This window comes from Sorex fumeus, unplaced genomic scaffold (assembly GCF_029834395.1).
Source record: "Sorex fumeus unplaced genomic scaffold, SorFum_2.1 ptg000063l, whole genome shotgun sequence".
NCBI lineage: Eukaryota > Metazoa > Chordata > Mammalia > Eulipotyphla > Soricidae > Sorex > Sorex fumeus.
This window is the reverse complement of record NW_026606120.1, coordinates 71,416,489-71,436,903: the sequence shown is the minus strand read 5'-3', so window position 1 is coordinate 71,436,903 and position 20,415 is coordinate 71,416,489. Positions and strand designations below refer to the sequence as shown.

The 20,415-nt window shown below is 53.5% G+C and overlaps 1 protein-coding gene across 1 annotated transcript; it reads right to left on the bottom strand.

Annotated features, from left to right (window-relative positions):
- Nucleotides 1-1,260: 1,260 nt before the first annotated feature.
- HOXB9 (homeobox B9) lies at nucleotides 1,261-4,729 on the bottom strand. Its single transcript, XM_056126668.1, has 2 exons — nucleotides 4,213-4,729; nucleotides 1,261-1,496 (listed from the first exon to the last, which is right to left on the bottom strand). Exons 1-2 carry the CDS (start codon nucleotides 4,727-4,729, stop codon nucleotides 1,261-1,263), a joined length of 753 nt encoding a protein of 250 aa, XP_055982643.1.
- Between the last annotated feature and the right edge of the window lie 15,686 nt (nucleotides 4,730-20,415).

The following is a 20,415-nucleotide window of genomic DNA, read 5'->3' as shown; positions in this document are numbered from 1 at the left end:
GCTTAGCACTAGGCGGGCCAGGCTGGCGGGAGGCAGAGCCCAGACTGGGTGGGTCTCCTTGGGCTCTGGGCCCGGCAGGGTTCAGCGCACCGGGCTCCTCCGGATGGGCTGTGCGCCCACCGGGATGGACAGAACCTCGATTGCGCTCAGCGCTTTGGAACATTTGCGCCTCCAGGTCCTAGACAATTTATCCCGGAAGGGAGTTCAGAATCGATCCACAATAAATTTCTCCATCGGTCTCTCCTGACCCAGGCTTCCTGGCCTCCGGGGGGTGGGGTTGCGCTGAGCTGGCAGGGCTGGGCGCGGGACTTGACTCCAGGAATATGAGGTGGACTTGGGCACCACCCCATCCCTCCCCACCAGAAAGTTTCAGAGCTGGGGGGCATGCGGAAGGATGCATGGCCTGTAGAGAGCAAGTGGAGTGACAGTCTCAGAGGCTATCAGGCAGGACACACGTGAGCAGGGTGACATTGTCAAGGCGGGTGACCCACGAGCTGACCTCCTTTTGTTGTGAGGAGGTGGAAACATGCAGAATAAAACATTTCCTCCAAAAATGCACCTTTCTTTGCCTCTCTGGGCCCACCACACTGTGGCCTGCATGTACCCACTGGCCCCTGGATCCCAGGTAAGATACAGCTCTGGCTTCTGTGGACATGGCATAGGGCTGTGCTGCCCTTTGGCCTGAAAACCCTCAGTTAGACTGTGTCTAAACAACTTGAGCTGCTGGTCTGTCAGAGGATCTGGGCTTGTCTGATGGTCTGCATCCTGTTCTGCCACAGAATCCCTGTTTTTTTTTTGGGGGGGTCACCTCACTTGAGTGTGGTACCTCGTTCCACAGGGTTCTTCGGGACCCAGGCTTAGGGGTGTGGGTATCTCTGGGGTTGAGTGTAGTGCAGGAACTGAGGCTGCCCTTAAAACCAGGAAGCAGAGGGGGCAGGCAGGCTGGGAGGGCAGAGCTGGGGTTTTCCAGAAAAAGTAAGGGGGTTCCTAAGGGTTCAACTAGGGTCTCTCTTCTCTGTGGCCCATCAATTCCTTAGCAAACTACTTCTACCTTCTAAATCAACAAGGCTTCCCCCCATCAGCACAGAGAGGAGAAAGGCCAGGGCAAAGTGGAAGAAAGGGGACAGAGGGGCGGAAAGGGGGGTGGAAGAGAGAGACCCCCTCCCCATTCATTGGAGCACTGACAGACTGCACCGGCTCTCCAGCCATCACTTATAAATAAGAGTGGGATGGGGAGGGGTGGGGCTGGGTCTTCACTCTTTACTCTTTGCCCTGCTCCTTATTCATTTTCTTCATTTTCATCCGCCGGTTCTGAAACCAGATTTTGACTTGTCTCTCACTCAGATTGAGGAGTCTGGCCACTTCGTGCCTACGGTCCCTGGTGAGGTACATATTGAACAGAAACTCTTTCTCTAGCTCCAGCGTCTGGTATTTGGTGTAGGGACAGCGCTTTTTCCGGGAAGAACGAGCGTGCAGCCAGTTGGCAGAAGGGTTGGCTGAAAGAGAAGCAGCGATAGAATCAAAGAAGGGAAGGAGGAGTGAAAGGGCCCCAGAGTTCTCCTTTCAAAAGGGGCATGGCCCTGCTCCTCTCTCCCCACCTGGTATTGGGAAAAGGAGTGTCTGGAAGGTCAAGTCCCCAGGAAGGGTCTCAGAGACCAGGATGCAATTGCTGTAGACAGGCCAGGTAAGAGGTCATTTGAATGAGATGGAATCAAGCCAGAGGTGTGCCCTGGGTTCTCAGCATGTCAGAACATGTACCCTGGATTCTCAGCATGTCCAAATGTGTACCCCACATTCTCAGCATGCCCAAACATGTATCCCAGGTTCTCAGCATGTAGGTTCTTAGCCTGGCCAACCTCAGGTTCTTGCTCAATTTTTTTCTCCAGTTGGGTCCAAACTGGTTACTTAGGATTCATGTCAGAGCCCAGACTAATTGACCCGCACCCTGCCACCAACACCACCAAGACAGGCCAGGGGTGGCTGACCTGAGGAGAAGGCTGATTCAAAGGCTGGGGATGTCGGTATGAGTGTGGGGGGTGCTGAGTAAGGAGGGTTCTGATCAGGCACTGTCAAGAGACCGCCTGGCCCCCCAGTCCGGGCTGAACACTCTCTGCCTTGGCCACAAGCTCCTGTCTCACAGCCACATGGCATCAGGCATGTGTGTCTGCGAGCCCCCCTAACCCTCCCACCACAAATATGGGTCCACACTTAGAGACGCAAGCATCCAGCACACTCCAATTCACAAGCAACCCAATTGCAACCATTTATCAAGTCCAGCCTCTGGACAAGGAAGGGAGCGCCAAGGGCTCCCAGATAACTTATGATTGCAATAGTCTCTTCTTTCCCCGGCTGCTCGCCTCACAGTTTGGTTAAAGCAAGTTCAGGGAAACTGGAAAGCAAGATTGCTCCAGTCCCAAGGTGAGAAGCCTTGGATGATGGGGGAGGAGGGGTCCGGGACAGAAAGCTCTTCACTGCACACCTAATTCCATTTGGTCCCAGTGGGGAAGGGGGCCAGCTGAAAGAGTAATTGAGTGGAAGGAGGGGTGGGAAGCAGGACGGGCTTCTCTTCTTACCATCCTCACTCTCCCTGCCCTGAAACTCGGAAAAGTTGCCAAATAAAACAGAATCAATTAAAAATAACAGCCACCCTCTGCTACATTCCTTCTCCCCAAATGAAAAGCACTGATGATTTTTTTTTAAATCTGGTTCATCCTACACTAATACCCTCTTACCAACTTGCAGCGCTATTTCCTTAATGTGACTGCCTGGGAGGGGACCCACAACCACATTAAATATGAAAGAGGGGGATGGTTAATAATTGATTCTTAGTCCAACCATTGCCTGGCATAGCTATGGACTTTCCAGGCAGTTTGTGGGGTTCAGGAAGTGGGGTCTGCTTGGCTCTGAGTGGAGAGGGTGTGGGAAGACCTTATTCCCCCAAGTCCCACCCTAAAGAATCAGCCTGGCAGGTTGGGGTGGGGATGCCCTGCAGAGAGGGGGCAGCCCTACCACCCAGCGGCAGGGGCAGCCTGGGGGATTGCAGCCCTTGGCAGTGGCATCTGGCAAAACATCAGGAGCTGTAACAGCGACCCTAGGTCCCACAGAAGAGCATGAGATGAGGACTTGTCCTAACCAACCCTGGGGGGCTGCCTAGAACCCCCAACCAAGTTGTCCTTCCCAGCCTTAAAAACAAAAAACAACAAACAAAAAAAACCAGCAGTCTCCTCTCACCCCTACCCCTCAGCGAGCAGTCCCTCTTGGAAATTTGCCAGACTTGGGGGTACCCCTCTTTTGGCTGGAGGGGGACAGAAATGAGAAGGGTCCTGGAATGGGCAAGTTATCTCCGCCTCCCCGCAAGCCTCTTCCCCCCCACCCTTCCTCTCCTGGGGTCCCGTCGGGATCTCTCCTTCTCCACTCCCACGGCCCGCCCCAAGTTCGGAAGCGATTCCCCAACTCCCCGCGAGGCGGACAGCTCCGGCAGGGGCGAGCGGGGGAGCCCCGCGGAGAGCAGCTGAAGGGGGGGGGTTGACAGGGAGGGGGTACCGGAAAGGAAGCTGATCCCCGGGCGGGCGGGGAAGCCTGGCGGGGAGGGGAGGAGGCGGCAGCAGGGAAGGCTCGGGGAGGGGTCCGACTCTGGGGCTCCCCCCTCCTCCCTCCGCCGGCTGTAGGGGCCCCTGCGCCGCTCCAACCTCAGCTTTGCGAGGCACCATCCTCCGCCAAGCTGTTGCATCGCAAATAAAACCCTGATGAGCCCCCTCCCACTTCCCCTTGGCCCGCTTTCCAGGGCTGCGCGTGGCGCGGGGACTCTTGCCAGCCTCGCCCGCGCGGGCTCCGGGCCTCGCCCGCGGCCGGCCCCGGCCCCTGCAGTCCCTTCGCGGGCAGACTGGGCCAGATGGGGCCCGGCTTTCCTGCCCGAGGCCTCCGCGGGAGTTGGAGGAAGGGAGGGCGCTAGCCGCGTCGGTTCCCCGCGCCGCAGTGCCCGCGCCGACCGGGAGGTGCGGGGGCGGCGCTCCTCTCGCGGCCTCAGTCTCCCCTTCTGCCGCAGCGGCTTCCTGCCTGCCTCCCGGGCCCTGCCCTCCGCCCCCCTGCGCGCTCCAGGGCCACCGCCGCAGTCGCCCTGCACATTGTCCGCCGTTTATGGCCTCCCCACCCCACCCCCGCCCCCCACGCCTGGCCTTCGGCCTGGGCATTTCCTCACTTTTTATAACTTACTTTGATCCGGCCTCTCTTTGTCCTCGCTTCCTTCGCAAATTTTATTGTCCCCGTAGCCGGGTCTTTGATTAGACAGGACGGCCTCCCTGCCCGCCGAAGTTTCCAAACTGTACTCGGGCGTGCCCTGCTTGAGCAGCTCCCCAGGCGCGCCCAGCAGCGGCTCCGCCTTCACCGCCGCGGGGCCCTGCCCCGGAGCCGCCTCGCCGCGCGGCGCGGGCTCCAGCCAGGTGCGGAGGTACCTGCTTTCGGCCGGCGGGACGCCCTGGGGCTGGATGTAGGGGTGGTAGACGGCCGGCAGGCTCCCCGACGCGTGCGGGCTGAGCGGCGCCCAGGACGCGCCGAACACGGGCGCCTTGGGCTGGAAGCTGCACGAGGGGAACTCCAGGTGCTCGGCGTGGCCCGGCTGCCGCGGGCTAGCGTACTGGCCAGAAGGAAACTTGGCTGGAGGCGCGTCCTCACTCTCGTGACTTATGATCGAGTCGACATAATAGCTGCTAAGCGTCCCAGAAATGGACATTCTCAGACATTATCCGGGCGCTCGCAGGGGGAAGGGAAGCGCTCGCGCCGCGGCACCCGAGCAGGGAGAGGTGGCACCCGGACCCGGGTGAGGGCTTTCGGACGCGACCCCCCCCCCAAGCCCCCCACCCTCCCACCCCCACCCCCGGCTCAACTTCTCAGCCAACAAAGTACAGTGGAGCAGCCCGGCTCAGCGCTCCTTGCAAAATGATTGGTCAAAGTTTTTCCGACTGCCTGATAAAGCGTCAGCTCGGACATAAATCAATCGGGCGAGGGGGCTGCGCTCTCGCTGTCATCCGTCCGCACCGCATTCCATATCGAGGATGGATTGTTTTATGCTGATGCAATGTGCTATCACGTCAGGGCTCCGGCGGCCACGTAACCTCAGCCCGAGCTGCCGGCCGCCCGCCCCCCCCCCTTTGCAGGAAGAAGAGGGGGGGGTTCTCAACATGGGGCGGCGGGGGCGGAGGAGAGGCGGAGGGAAGCAGCGGGCTGCCTCGGGAGGGACGCGGGCGGTGTAGCCCTGTCCCCGAGCGGGTCAGGGAGGGAGAGAGGAAGAACACGGCGGAGGGAGGGAAAGAACCCCAGCTTGAGGGCTGCCTCGCCGAGGAGGTGGTCTCATCTGGGCCCCCACCACCTCAACACACCTGCACCTCACCCGCAGGCCCTCGCTTCCTCTTTTCAGTCCCTTGACACAGGCTGTTGACTAAATAACAGTCACACAGCAAGCCACCGGATAGGGGGACAGGCAAGGGGGGAGGAAAAGGGGACAACACAGGAGGGGCTTTGGAGGGGGACCTTGGTGACTGTGTCTGGAGCTTTGCAGACCTGGGAGAGTGTCTCTGAGACCCCCGCCCCCGCCCAGGAGCTGAGAAAGGGCAGGGGGGGGGGGTTGGTATCAGAGGAGAGAATTCAAGGACCTTATTCTGAAATGCAGCTCTTCTAAAATTAGAACCTGCTTGCGTTTAAGTGATGCAGCCTCGGGAAACTTGACCCTCAAAAAGAGTTTAACACAGTCCCCAAAGCTTCTTTCCATGTCCTCTCGGGGCAGCAGTCAGAGGAAACGAGAGGATGGGGTACCGTTATTTTGTCCTTTCTCCGCTAAATAATAGCCCAGGCCCCTCCAACTGCTCGGCCTGGGGAGTGGCGCTGAGAGGGGATATGGGGACCGGGGCTTCGGAACCGTGCCAGTGAGATGCGCTTCCTGGGAGAGAGGAGCCGGCTCTGTGGGCCTCTCCAGTCCGCTGGCCTCTCCCGTTGCCGCGCTGCGGCTGCTAAGTGTCTCCGAATCCAGTAGGAGGGCGCCCGCATAGCCAGCGAGCCTGCGGGGTCACTCTGCCCACGCCGGCCGCAGCCTCCGCTCCTGCGGATTCTCTCACGCTAGAGCTCCCAAGGAGCCCGTTTATTGGCATCTCCTCCGCGGCCCTGCGCCCGGTCTCCCCCGGGGCCACCCGCCGCCTTCCTGGCTCATCTCCCGCCCCCTGCGCCTCCAGTTGGCGCCCGGGGTGCAGCGGCTTCTGGAGTGGGGCGCCCCGGGCGGCGGACCCTACACAGACCTAACCGCCTGGAGGTGGGTTTAGGGACAGGTGGGGGCAGATTTTCTTGGTACTCGCCCACCCTGGACCCCGAGAAGATGGCTTAGAAGAGAAGCTTCCAGTTTCATCCTTTGAACAAAAGCGGCTCCACTTCTAATGGGTGGTTTTAGCTCTTTGGCCACGTACCTCGGTGCGACGCGGGAGGCGGCCGAGCACCTCCGCACTCGCCCCCACACACTCCGCCCGCTTTCCTTTCCAAATGAAGCCATCTCGTGTCATTACGTGTGAAATATGAGGGCGACGCGCCATATTTCTTCACATTATGGCGATCTCAAAATGATTTTTTAAAGATCAATGCCGGCGCCCAGCCGGCCCCCTCCGCGCCCACCCCCCGCTCTCCGAGGGCGACAGCGCTGCCGATCCTGAACCAAACAGCGTGAAGATCTGCTTTTTTTCCATGGGATCCAAGTGGGGAAACGAATATCCGAGGCAAGTCCTGCTAAGTAGCGGCGGGACGCTTGGGCAAAGTCGAGAGGGTTCCCTCCACTCACCAGCAAGAAAGCTGGCCGCAGAGAGAATGAATCACAGTTAGGGGAAAGCACCTGTTCCCGACTTGCCTGTCGTATGGACTCTGCTGTCGGCGTTACCTGCAACAAATAGAGTCTTCAGAAAAGACAAAAAAGAAAAAGAGCGCTTGCTCTCCTGCCATAAATAATGATTATATGAGGCATGGAGGGCAGGGGGATAGGGTTCTCCCAGGGGTGTATAAATTAGGACCCCAAAGGACATGTGGGCTGAGGACTCAGTCTTAACTTATTTATTGATTCTGTTCCGCAGAGTCAGGCTGCACGGGATCCCTCTGGTCCCCACTCTGGACCTGGCATTGGTCCTGTCTTTCTTTGAAAGGGCCACTTCTTCATTTGGTGACAAAGTTAGAGGAAAACCATGTGGGCTTTGCCACAGGAGGGTGAAGGAGCCCAGCCGTCTGCAGGGTTCAGGTTTGTAGGTTCCGGTGTGTCTGCTGCTCCTCAGCCCCGGTGGCCCCTGGCTGCTGGGGGAAGAGGAGCTTCCGGGGCTCTTGTCTGAAGCCAGAGTTTAGCCTGGTCTCTCCCAGCCACTGGCAGGCGGGAACAAATTTAAGGGACAGGTTTGGGAGAGCTGCATTCTCTGGACAGGTGACTCAGAAGAGAAGGGAAATGCACTGTCCCTTAAGCCAGGGACAGTGCATTATCTCTGGCTAGTGGACAAGAGGTGAGAGACAGAGGTCTCTAACCAAGAGTCCCCCTCAGTCAGCCAGTGCTTCTAGAAGACGCTGCAGCCCCAAATTGGGAGCTTAGTGTCTGCTCCAGCAAGTGATGGAAGGTTTGATGGAGACAGAACCCCTTGTCCAGTGCCCTGAGGGCCTGTGGATCCCCCAAATACTAGACAATGGCACCCACTATCATACTAGAAGGCCAACAGGAGTAGGACCCTTGGAGCCCCACCTCTAAAGATGTTTAATAAGGGGGCTGCTTCCGTGGGGGGCACTTTTCCCTGAGAGAACAAACTAGTCCCCACCCCCCCCCCCAGTATTAAGGAGAAGGAAGGAAAATTCTGCCTTTTCTCATAGTCTCTACAATTCCCTGCACTGAAGCTGAGTCCCTGAACCCGGCTAGGGCCAGCAGCTGGAGCAGGGGAAGGACAGGCGGGCAGGAGCTCTGATTCCTGCCATGTTGAGGCCCAGAGCAGCAACAACAAGCGAGGATGAGGTGGGGAGAGAGCAAAGGCCGAGCCTCCAGGAGCCGGTGAGTAACTGTTGGGGATCAGCTCTTGGATGGTCCTTGTCAATAATAAACAAGTGAAAAATCTATAAAGGGAAAGGAAGGAAAAGGAAAAACTCCAAAAACGAGAAATGAGAAAAGGGTAAAAGTTTGTTTTTAATTGAGAAGCTAAGCTGATATTTACTCATGCATGCTGGTCTGAATGTATGTGTGGATTTATGTCTATTTCAAATCAACATCTCTTTATGGGAAACTAGGGTGGGAATGCGCTATATGCTGTGGATAGAACCTAAGGTAATAAATATATGTAATAAATAAATCTGCCCACTGTAATGCTGGATTGCTTGGGCGTTGGATATAGACTCTAATCATTCATACGTGGATGTGTATATAATCCCTATAAGTAATGTGGGTTCGTGATTCTGCTCCTATAAGATCTATGACCCAAAAGCTTGAGTATACACTTTAGAAATTATCACCGCACATCATAGGAAAGGGCAAAAAACTTGAGTATCTGTGTACCTAAATTGTGGTTAGAAAAATACAAGCAGATTTGGAGACTTCACTTGAAAACTGCCTATTAATTTGATTTTTTAAAAAATGTCCTATATCCTCAGACAAATGCTTGTAACTTAAATCTGCACTCTTTCATAACTTCCTCCTGGATTTTTTTTCTCTAGAGGGTGAAGGTATTTGAGGGTTGATCCTAGGGGAGGTCACAAAATTTTGTAACTATTTCGTCCAAACATGAGTTTCCTTTACTGTGTAGCTTCCTCAGGCTACAGGGGCAATGGGTAGCTTTTTCCATGGCAATGATGGGCACCATGTTGAAGGCACTGTGCTTTTTGTGCATCCATAAGTCCCCTCATTAGGACAAATTTGCCCAGGGAACAGATCAAGAATGCCCCAGTTAGTAACTGGAAAGACCATTCAAAAGCTCTTCTGTAGCAACAAAATCAGAAAAGTCTCCACATCTGAATCCCCAAATGCTCAGAGGTTAGGTTGATGCTTCTGACCCAGCCTCGGAGTCCTGACTCATTCATGGAAAGTATGAAATGTGTGTGTGTTTAGGGGGGCATCAGGAGCTCCAGAAATATCCTCCTTTATGCAAAATGACCTCTAGAATAGGTCCCATGAAATCTGTGCACCCAGTTTCCCACCTCAGTGCCCTCATCCCTCCAAAAGGAGGTTTTAATTGCCAAGTAACAAAATTTTCTGCCAGAAACTTCCTCCCGGGCTGGGTTGTCAGAGATGAAAGGAAGGAGGAGAGGTCAGTGGCCCAAGCCGCCCTACAGAATCTTCTTACCAACTTGCAGCCATCAGGGGTTGGGAAGGTGGTGTGTGTGTGTGTGTGTGTGTGTGTGTGTGTGTGTGTGTGTGTGTGTGGTGGCTGACTCCTGGGGAGGAGCATCCAGGAGGCCAAACGGGGTGGGCGGCAGGCAGGGCGGAAAGGAGCTGAGCAGGTAGAAGGTTATTGCGGAATTGCTTCCATAAAACCTGTGGCTGTCGTAAAACTCTCTGCTTTCCAAAGACTTTATTTCCTCCTTTCTCTCTGACATCCTTTTTTCTTTTTATAGCACTGCTCCTGGGAGGGGGTGGCCAAGGGATGCCAGGGCCAGAAGACAGCCAGGCTCCAAGCAACCGGGTAGCTTGAGGAAGGGCCCATGGAGAAGGGGGTGAGGCCCAGAAGCTGCTGATGCCCTCATCCACTGAAGGACGAATGTCCAGGAACTGGGTGGCTGCCCTCTGCTTACCAGCACAGTGAACTGAAGGTCCCTGCCCCCTGGACTGGGGTTATCCCCATGGCACTCCCCTCCCATCCTAGAAAGACCTCTTGTTCAAAATCTCTCTTTTTCCAAGTCAGCCTGGCGCCAAAGTCCCATCCGGTGTAGGGGGAGGATGGTTGCTGGGGGAATGTCTTTCCTGGGCCCCTTTCCACATTTCCTCTGCCTCCAGCAGGGGGGAAAGTTTGGGAACAAAAGTTAGCTTATGCATCAGACTGGTGGACCGTCCCCTTCTTTCCGCCAGCACTTCTAGTGATTCCTTTTCTGGGCAGAGAGCCAGCAATCTGGAGAGGGCTGGGGTCACAGAGGGTATCACTGCTTTGCCCTATTCCCCACCCCTTGCCCATCCCTGTCACTTCCTCCAGTAGTCTGGGCTCTCCACAAGCCTGCCAGGCCAGGCTCTCTCCAAGGGGACTGATCCCTAGAATCCATGTGAACTTCCAGCACAGCCCTGGGGTTTCCACGGAAGCCTTGGTCCCACCGTGGAAAGGAGCCTCCTGCAGGAGAGAGAGAGGGGAAGCCGCATGAAGCCCGTCCCACTGGAGGGTCCCCTGGAACTGAATGGAAGGTGAGCCGGGACTGCAAGGACTTTTGGGCAGGAGGTCACCACTACCCCCGAATTAGCTGGCCTCAAGAACCAGAAGCTTCCTGCTCAGGTAGAGCCCTATCCACCAAGATGTTACAGTGTCTCCCAGATCCACAGTGTCTCTTGAAACCTCTCATTTGCCCAGTTGGAAAGTCTGGACCTATTCAGGAACCCAGGACAGACCCCAAGGCAGGAAGTTCAAAACTCCAACTACCATCAGCTTCGCACAACATCCCAACAAACATGCCGTTGGAGAGTGGAATGCTCTCTGGTCACCCCATACTTCCAAATACTCTTTAAAAAAAAATACAGACTTGGAAAGACATTCCAAAACTTTCCAGATCCTTCTAGAGGTAACATCCTTGCTACTCCTGGCTGAGGGAGGTAAAAATGCTACCTGATTCTGAGGGTTGTATGCCAGTCCTGCCTCTGTCTCGTTTTTTTTTTTTTCGATATGCCCTTCTCCGCCCCAACTCTTATAGCTAAGCGAGGAGCAGTAACTGCCGTGAACCCGGTGGTTTAATGTCGTTGTGTTCAGAAATCCAGGCCCAACAACATGAAACTACCTAATTCACTCAACAGTTCCAGTTCACGCTCCAGGTCAGGGGTTCACTGGGGGGCAGGCCCCTGTGGTCATTGGGGGTAGGATGGGGGGCAACTACCAACTAACTGCCTAACTTCCTTTTCCTCCATCTCTTCCCCAACAGAATCCAACTGCTAATAAACAACATAAATGCAAAGAACTGGAGGTAGGATTTCAGGCAAAACGTTTGGGTCCCAGTCCTGGCACTCAGATTCCAGGAGTTTGGACCAGAGAGTACCCCAGGCCCAAGATCAGGTCCGGACAAGGCCTTTCTCTTACCTGCCTGTTTATCTGCCTTCTGTCTCTGCAGCTAGAAGTTTGTCCAGATGAAAAGATACCTCGACTTCAAATTGTTAGCAAGGTATGTGTATACTTCCCCGCAGCATTCCTTGGGGAGCACCGTGGAGAGGACCAGACTTTGAGTCATACAACAGATCACCCACCTGAGGCTGCCCTCCCCACCCCCAAGGAGGAGAGTGGAGCGGGTGTTGAGGAGGTGGCGAAGGAGCCGGAAAAGCAGAAAGTTTCAAGAACAGCAGGATCAAAGACCTAGCTTGGGTGCCAAGAAAAGCTGTTTGCCTGGACAGTTGTCCAACTGAACTGACTCAAATTTGGGGTGGCAGCTGGAATGAGCTGCCCCAGGTAAGATCATCCATCCCATATTTCCCCGTGGATTTTCTGAGAGGACAGTCCCTTCTTCTTTCCTCACCAACCTTCTGACCCAGGACTGTCCCCCTACCATCACCAACATCCCCGCAGGCGGCCACCTGTACACCTCTGGTCTCCTGGCGGTATGCACGCATGTCATTCGCCCGCGCCAGCGGCGGCCGCGGGGACCACGCACTTACCTGGGCGGCGGCACTGCACCGGAGCCGGCGGCCGTCGGAAGGCGCTGAGCTCAGCGACCCAGCTCCCTCCCACCCTCGGCCGGGAGGCGAGGGTCCGAGTAGCCACGTGTCGGGCGGGGAGTCCGAGGGAGAACGAGAGTTCGCCAGGCCGCCCGCTCCCCCTCCCGGGTATAAATCTTGGGGACCGGAAATACAATAAAACTTCACCGTGTTGATGAACTTCAAACGGTTTACATCCCCTCCTGTCCTGAAAAGAAAGACGACCAAGGGCGGGTTAAAAGAAAAAGGAAACAAATTTACGAGTTGTTGCCGCGGACCTAAGCACCGGCCTCGGCCCCTTTCTGCAGCCGGAGTCCGAGCGGGCGCGTCGGGAGAGGCGCGCTGGCCCCTCGGGGCTCTGCAGCGGCCGTGCCTGCGCGCATCTCCCGGGAGCGGACTCGGTCCCAGTAGGCTCTAGAGCATCGCGCGCCCCCGCCGGCATGGCTTTCTACGCCCCAGCTCCTAGGCCAGCCTAGGACCCCCTGTCGTTCCCCTGTCCTACCCAAGGCTCTACCGGCCAAGTCTTGGGACCTCAGATCTTCCCATCTCTTTTTGCCGAAAGCGGGTTTTTCTTCCTTCTTCTTCCCCCCCCCCCCCCCAGTCTCTAGCGGCCAGACCTTTGCCTCCCCTATCCCGTTTACTACCAAGTGCTGAGAAAGAGGAGATCAAGATGGGAGGGGGGGCTGAGCGAGGAGGAACGAGGGGCCAGTTGCTTCAGTGAGGAGCAGCCGGCCAGAGTACGGACAAAACTGATCTCTGCCACCGATTTGGTTTCTCTCCGGTTGCTTAAATCTCAGAATCAAATTAAACAACACTGCCTAGGGTCCTTTACGTTGTTCTTTCCATCTCTGAACAATTTGGTTTTGTGTTTTGTACAAAACTCCGTGCAATCCGGATTTGGAATTGTGAGACAAAGTTAGAAAAATATTTTTACCACCCTGCCTTGATCTCCAAAAGGTTCTCTTACTACAAACCAGGAATCCAGGGCTGAGAGACATTGGAGTACAGGCAGACTCAGGATAAAGACCTAGGTCAGGTTTAGGGCACAACCTAAACACACACACACACACACACACACACACACACACAACACAGGTGCAGTCGAAACCTCTTCCCTTTCCGAGGTCCCCCAATCTTCTTAAGTGGGTGAAAACTAGAAAATTTGAGGAAAATAGAAGGCGAATTTTCTGAAAGGTTAACTCTGCTGGGGGTTTTCTGCTCTGCTCAGGCTGAGGGCTGGGGGTGGGGAGTGCCAGCTGGCCTCATCTTTGCACCCCACACCCCCCCAGCTCATTAACAGTTGGAAGACCGGAAGTCACTTATTTCTTTCTGACATTCATATTCCAAGCTGTGCATGAGATGCCCTTCCAGCACTCCTCCTTATGTGCCCCAAACTCCCTTCCCACTTTACTCCGCTATACTTTAATTTAAAGTACATAGTGGCAGCAGCTGGCAGCCGCTTCAACGCTGGACTCCGGGAGCTCTGGCACTGAGAGGAGGCAGGACACGGGGCCAGCTGTCAACAATACCCTGTCCATCTCCATCCTTCCAGGGGATCCTGGACAGACTCTCCACTCACTGCTGACTTGGCCCTTCAAGGTTTCCTGGCCAAGGAAAGGAAATTAAATTATTTTTGAGGCTTCGGCCCAAGAAAACCACAGCTACAAAGGACACACATTATACATGCTCTTTGAGGGGCCTTTGTGGCCACCCCCAAATCCCTCTGAACCCAGAATCCAAGTCCAGGATCCCAATTAAAAAAAAAAAAAGATCCACAAGGTTGACTGACTCTGGTGACCCTTCCCTATAGAAGCTAGCCATTTTTTTTGCTTTTTTGGTCACACCCGGGATGCTCGGGGGTTACTCCTGGCGGTGCTCAGGGGACCATATGGGATGCTGGAATTCGAGCCCGGGTTGGCCGCGTGCAAGGCAAACACCATACCCACTGTGCTATCACTCCAGTCCCTAGAAGCCAGCCTTTTAATAATAATTATTATTGTTATATATTTCTATACTATACAATAATATTATTATTGATTTTTTTACCTACCCAGCTGTGCTCAGGGGTTATTCCTGGCTCTACACTCAGGGATCACTCCTGGTGGAGCTCAGGGGATCATATGGGATGCTGGGGATCAAACTCAGGTTGGCCAGTGCTAGGCCAACCTAATGTACCATAACTCCGGCCCCACTCAGCCTTTTTATTTCTTCTGTGGCCACCTGGCCACCCAGGGTGTTCAGCACAGACAATCACCAACAGGGGCGCTGGCAGCAACTAGTTCCTGCCAGGATATCACTCATGCATTCAGGGATGGCCACACAGAGTAAAAGCCACTTAGACACTATTTCTTTTCTCCTCCCCCTCCTCCCCCAACTATTTTTGAAATCCTTTTCTAAAAGCATGTTGTTATCAGAATTATCCAGAAAAATCTAAACTGTAGTAGATGGTAGAGCTGTAAGATTGAGCGGCATCTCTCTACTCGCTTCCCTCCTTGGAGATAAATCTGGGGGCTAGCGTGCTTGGAGGGGGCTGAACAACATGGTCTGATTAGAAGAAATGTGCAGGTAGATGCAAAACCCGGGGTCCTCAAAGAAACAGAAATTGAGACCCACTTCCACTTAGAGTCACAAAATAGCTATCTCTAGCCTTCTGACCCTCCCTAGGATTCATTATGAGGGGCAGGTGGGACGGGCGTATTTCCCAGAAGTCAGAGGAGCTAGAAGTTGCAGCCTGGAGCCTGGAGCAGATATTCCCCCTTCTACCCCGCTTCCCATGTTTAATTCAGGCTGGGCTGGGCTAGCAGCTCTGCAGTCGCTGGCGGCTGAGGTGGCGGAGGCGGCCCTCTAGGCGGCGCCCTGGCGTCGAGTCCCGCTGAACCGGATCCTCCTGCCGCTCTGGGTCCCGCGCCGGGTGCAGGAGCCAGTTCCAGCAGGCACACGCGGCTTGGCCAGCAGCTGGCCGCCTCAAGTCGCCTTTGGCGCCCTCTGCCAAGCAAGAGAAAGATGATTAAACAAGTAAGGGCGGGGGGAGGGGGGAAAGCATCGACAGGATTAGGGAGATAATTTGGCGCCCAGCCCCTGCCCACCATCCTCCCTCTTCTTTGATGGTCCTCAAACTAACACAAGAGCTGCCAGTATCTTTAACCCTCCCCCAAATGGGAAACGAAAACACTGCGGTCAGAAGGAATTAACTGGTTAGTCTAAGATCACAGTAACTACCAAATGCAATAAAAGAGAACTGGGAGAAGTAGGTCATCTACTCCGCGACGGTATGTTCTTATCCCAAATTGTGATGACTCCTGCAAAAATATCTTTCTTGTATTTCAAAATTTATTTCCAGAAAAGCAGTTTTGGAAGTGTGGGATTTTCTGGTTTTAAGCTTTGGGGGTACCGATAAGGGAACTGGAAGTGGGGATTAAGCAGGGCTCTGCTACCCCACAAAGCTCTGCCCCCTCCTCTCCAGGGAATGGCCAGTTTCACCCCTCCCTTCCTGGACAGTGCCTGAGGTCTGGAGACCACCAAGTGGATGGGATCCTGTGAGGCTTTGAACACTTTCCAAAGGAGGCCTGACTTTGATCTATGAATGACACATCTCCCTCTGCCTCCTCCTCCCAGTTAAACCCTGAAGAGAGGGGAGTTTAGGGCAGGCAGTTCTGGTCTCTAATAGGGCCTGAACAAAGTGAGTGAGGATAAGGGAATTTTATACAGGGCCTATCTTCCCTCCTCCCTACCCCAAGACTTCTCTCACAGACATCAAAATCTGCAAGGCTCAGGCTAAGTGAAATAGGAAGCCATGCACCAAATCTTCCGAAGCAAAGATGCCAGTTTATTTCATGCAGACGTTTCTCCAAAGTTTTTAATAGGACAGAGTCCTCTGGAGAATCCCCTTCTGGGGAAGAAGGGTCAGGGGTGAAAGAAGGGAAAAATGGGGAGGTCTGGAGCCTGTGTTCACTGGGCGATTCCCCGAACCTGCCCAGGTCTCCAGCCGCAGGAGTAGCTCCCCTCCTAGCTCGAGGGGGTTGGGGACACCTAATTACAGAGTGCACATCTGGAGCAGCTGCACTGCTCAGGGCTGCCTCAGGCACATTATTCCGCTCAGAACGCTATTTCCCTTCCCAAGGCTGAGTCATAAAAGACTCTGGAGGCTTGAAGGTGTCGGGGGTGCGCGCATCAGCAGTCCTGTGTGTGTGAGTGTGTGCACCAGAGAACGTGCGCTTTGGGGCAGCGTCTGTGCGGCTCACAGAGATGGCCCAACCGATTGGTTAAAGTTAGGGGAGAAAAATGGAGCAACATCAGGCGGATTCAACTGAGAACATACTGTTGGCCTCATTATACGCCCATTTCCAGGGAAAGCATTTGGGGCTCTGAATTAGCCAACTAATTACCTCACGTCTTTGTTCACCTTAGGGCAGAAGAAACTGCGCATTCTATAAAACATGCAATATTTAAAACATTTTACTTTGAGATTCTTTTATCACTTTTCATTTCTGTTCCCATTATGCCACATGAGCATTCAGGTTTGCCAGCATTCCACCAGCATGCACACACAGATACATATATCTCATACACTCCACCAACACTAGGAACTGTCAGCTTCTATGTCTGCTAAATCTGGATGTCTTGTGGCCAGGGCGATAGTACAGTGCGGGTGGGTCACTTGCTTTGCATGCAGCTGACCCAGGTTAAATCTCCAATACACCAAATGGTTCCCCACCAGCTCTGCCAGGAAGCATTTCTGAGGGCAGAGCCAAGAGCACCTCTGAATATGAAAAAGATAGATAGAAAGAAAGAAAGAAAGAAAGAAAGTGATAAAGAGGGAGGGAGGAAGGAAGGAAAAAAGGAAGGATGGAAGGAAGGAAGGAAGGAAGGAAAGAAGGAAGGAGGAAGGAAGAAGAATGGAAGGAAGGAAGGAAGGAAGGAAGGAAGGAAGGGAGGAAACAAAAAAGAAAGGAAGGAATCTGGATGTCTTAACTCCTAAGGTTGGTGGAAGGGTTAACTAATGCACAATTTGTCTAGAAATTAGCAAAATGCCCAAGGAACAAGGAGCATACAGTAAAGAGTAACTAGTAATAACAAGGAGAAAGGAGAAGAAAGGAGGCGGAGGAGAAAAGAGGGAAGAGGGGAGGAGACACTTGCTTTGTTTTCTGAGAACCCATTTGTGTTGGAGGATGTGGTCTCACAAGCAGAGCCTGTATATAGATAATGTATTCTTTTGACTTAGGGCAACATCCATAAAAGTGAGGCCCCTTGAGCCCCTTAGCCTGTAACTACCTCTTCTTCAATAAGGATCAGAGAATTGGGGCAATTGTCTGGCTCGTTTCAGGTTCAAACTCCCTTTGGTCTCAAGTGTCTGGATGTGATGAGGGACAGGTCTATGGGGGTGGTGGCTTGTTCTCACTGGCATCTCAATAAATGTTTCCTCCCTTCTGGAGTGGGCGAGGTCCTGCTTTAGAGAATGAGTAGCAAAGACATGGGGGTGGGGTAGGAGGGGCCAGATAGCTGGCATTGAAACAGACCATCTGAAAAGTGGTGGAGAAAAACTAGGTCTTACCATTTCCAGGGCAGGGAGGAGGCCTTGGAACTCTTCACGGACCTATTTGGGATACCCCAATAAGTCAGAGACCTTTGCCCTGTGGGAATTTTCCTTAGACATTCAACTAATTTTCCCTGAACACCTATTGTGTGCCCAGCAGAGGGTCGAGCTTGGGGTACCATCAGATTTGCCCCCCACCAGTAGGCAATGCAGACTTGCACCAGTGAGGTCTCAGCTCCCTGAAACTAGTTCAGGGCCCCAAGAAATGGGAGACCCCACTGAGCAAAAACTTCTAACCAATCACAGCTCTGCCTTTTCAGGGCCAAAGTCCTTGTGCAGGGGTGGAGCCAAGAGGTCTGAGGGCATCTTCTCCCCATTGTCTGTGGGAAGGAGGCCAACTCCACGGAGGGGATGACCTAGTGGGGGAGGGGCGGGGTACAGGAGGGACAGGAAGGGCAAAGAGATGACTACAGGCTCCTGACCCTCAGTCGGAAGTTACTGAGAATGCCAATTAACTTTGTTTAATTAGGAAAGTAGAGAGCAAATGGGCATATATTTCTTCTGCTCTGATTAAAAGCATTTAGGTCAGGTGTTCACAGCCAGAATTATTCCACCTAAACTGTCCCAAGCAGAAAATCATTTATTTTTTTCTCCCTTTGATTTTCAGGCAGGGGTCTGCATACTATTAGCTAACCATTCCTTTCTTGTTACAACCCAGAACTCCTGGAGCTGGTAGGTGGTGGTTGTGCCATCCCAGAGGGGGGCATCTCAGGGGTGGGGTACGGTGGGGTTCCTGTTTCAAGTTTCATTTGAAATGTGCTGGCAATTTAGGGTCAGCCTGGAGGAACAGAGTTCGGAGTGTGTGTGTTAAGGGAAAGGTGCAAATAGCCAGAGAAATGTCCAGTTTCTTTCATTTGTTTGAACATCTCAGAAGAAGGAAGTTTGCTCACTTCCCCAGATTTCTGATTTCCTACCAGAACCCTGGCTTTTCCTCTGGAAGATCTAGTGTGGTCAAATACAGGAATGGGGAGACGGTCAGAAAGCTTTGGATAGGCTGGAGAGGAAGAATAAATCTGAACAAGTCATAAAAACCTGAGGTTGGATAAAACGAGATTCCAACCCCCCACCCCCCCCCCCCACACACACCCTCGTTTGTCAGGATCCACCTGCTGTTTGGCTTCTACAAACAATATTACACAAAGTATTTGGGAGCAAGTCCTTGAGCGATTTGATAGTTCAAAATGTGATAGTTCCCAACCTCTAACCTGAGCTAAGCCCCCAGTCACAGAGAGTTTGTGTCTCTGAGGAAGCAAATTGGTAACTAATCAAGGAACACTAAAGAACTTTTCAATGCTTGCTCTCCTGTTGCTCCTCTTCCTAGGAGATCAGCAGCTATTTATTTTATTTTATTTTATTTTACTGGGGAAGACTGTCCAAGCTTGATTCTTCTCTAATGGCTGGTTCAACTCCTGACCCGTTCAAGATTAACCTTTCTCAGCAAAACTCTTTTCACTTTCTCCTGCAGCTAGAAGGAAAGACTGAGTCGTTCTGGGAACATAAACCGTGGGCAGTGGTGGGGAGAAAAGAGCCAAGGGTATTCTTGAGGATGAGAGTTGACTAGGAGAACACTGCAATATGGGAAAGGGGATAAAGCTCTACATTCACTGTCACTGTCACTGTCCTCCCGTTGTTCATCGATTTGCTCAAGCGGGCCCAGTAACATTGTGAGACTTGTTAAAAGCTCTACATCAGGGGCTGGAGTGATAGCGCAGCGGGTAGGGCGTTTGCCTTGCACGCGGCCGACTGGGGTTCGATTCCCAGCATCCCATATGGTTCCCTGAGCACCACCAGGAGTAATTTCTTTGAGTGCAGAGCCAGGAGAATCCCTCTGCATCGCCGAGTATGACCCAAAAAGAAAAAAAAAAAGCTCTACATTAACAGACCATTTTTGATCTGAGTATTTTCCAAACACCAAACACTTTGCAGCATCGAATCAGGCATTCATAACCTGGGGTCTGAGGGCTGTGAAACTGTGGGATTTAGGAAGAAATTACATAGGTGCATCTCCCTACCCTCCACTCGTGGAGACCTGAAACCAATTAATTTTGCCAGATTTTAGAATTTCATCAAGGAACACTCTACTCCCACCCTCCAGAACATTTCAAATACAAACACTGCAAATGAAAAGGAAGAAACTTGGGAAATAGACAAACACAGAAATAGGGAACAATTGTGTGTAGCACCAGGTGGGCAGACATTGTTAGCCTTCCTCAGAATGCTCCCTCTCCTGTTGACAGGTGTGAGGCCACCAGGGCTAAGAAGGGCTGCCGCCTGGCAGACACCCTTCAAACACAGAGCCCCTGCGAATAGAAGGTCCGGTATGGTCTTTCTCCCTCAAATGACAAAATGACCACAGAGCTCTGGGGGGGCAGACCTTTGCCACTGGACCTTGAGCTGATGCCACTCAAAAGAGAAAGTCTCAAGGTACGTTTGCCATTCCAGGTGCCCTCAATGACACTCTCACGGGGTGGGGGTGCATAGAATGAAGGGGGACCACTGCTGGGGCCCCAACTCTCTCCACCGCGATGCAGCTGGGTTGAAGAACTGAGAGCCAGGAGTCCAGCTCTCCAGACAGAGCCGCTTGCTCTGTGGCCTTAAAGTTCTCTGGGTGCAGGTTGGACATGTCTGGAGATGGGTACATGGAGAGGGGCAAAGAATGGGCCCTCTGAGAGGGCCTAGGGCAGAGCGAACATCATAAAGAGCCACGAGCAATTGCAGACTACGGGCGCACAGGTGCGGAATCTGCACCCGCGTGCTGAGAAGGTCCGGGTGGCACTACCGAAGCGACCAGGCGACTCGACTCCTTCCCCGTCATTACTGAGAGGTTAATGACCGCGTCTCGCCCCCTCATTCCAAAACGCTCATTTACAGCTCTGGCGCTCTCCTAACAGGCTCAGATTAATTGACCAGCGCGGGTGGACAAGGTGCGCCTGCACCAGGGCACCAGACGGGTTTCACC

Coding starts and splice junctions, on each gene's coding strand:
- HOXB9 (XM_056126668.1), bottom strand. CDS start 4,729: ATGTCCATTTCTGGGACGCTTAGCAGCTATTATGTCGACTCGATCATA. Junction 1,497..4,212: donor CAAAGAGAGGCCGGATCAAA/GTAAGTTATAAA, acceptor CTTCTCTTTCAG/CCAACCCTTCTGCCAACTGG.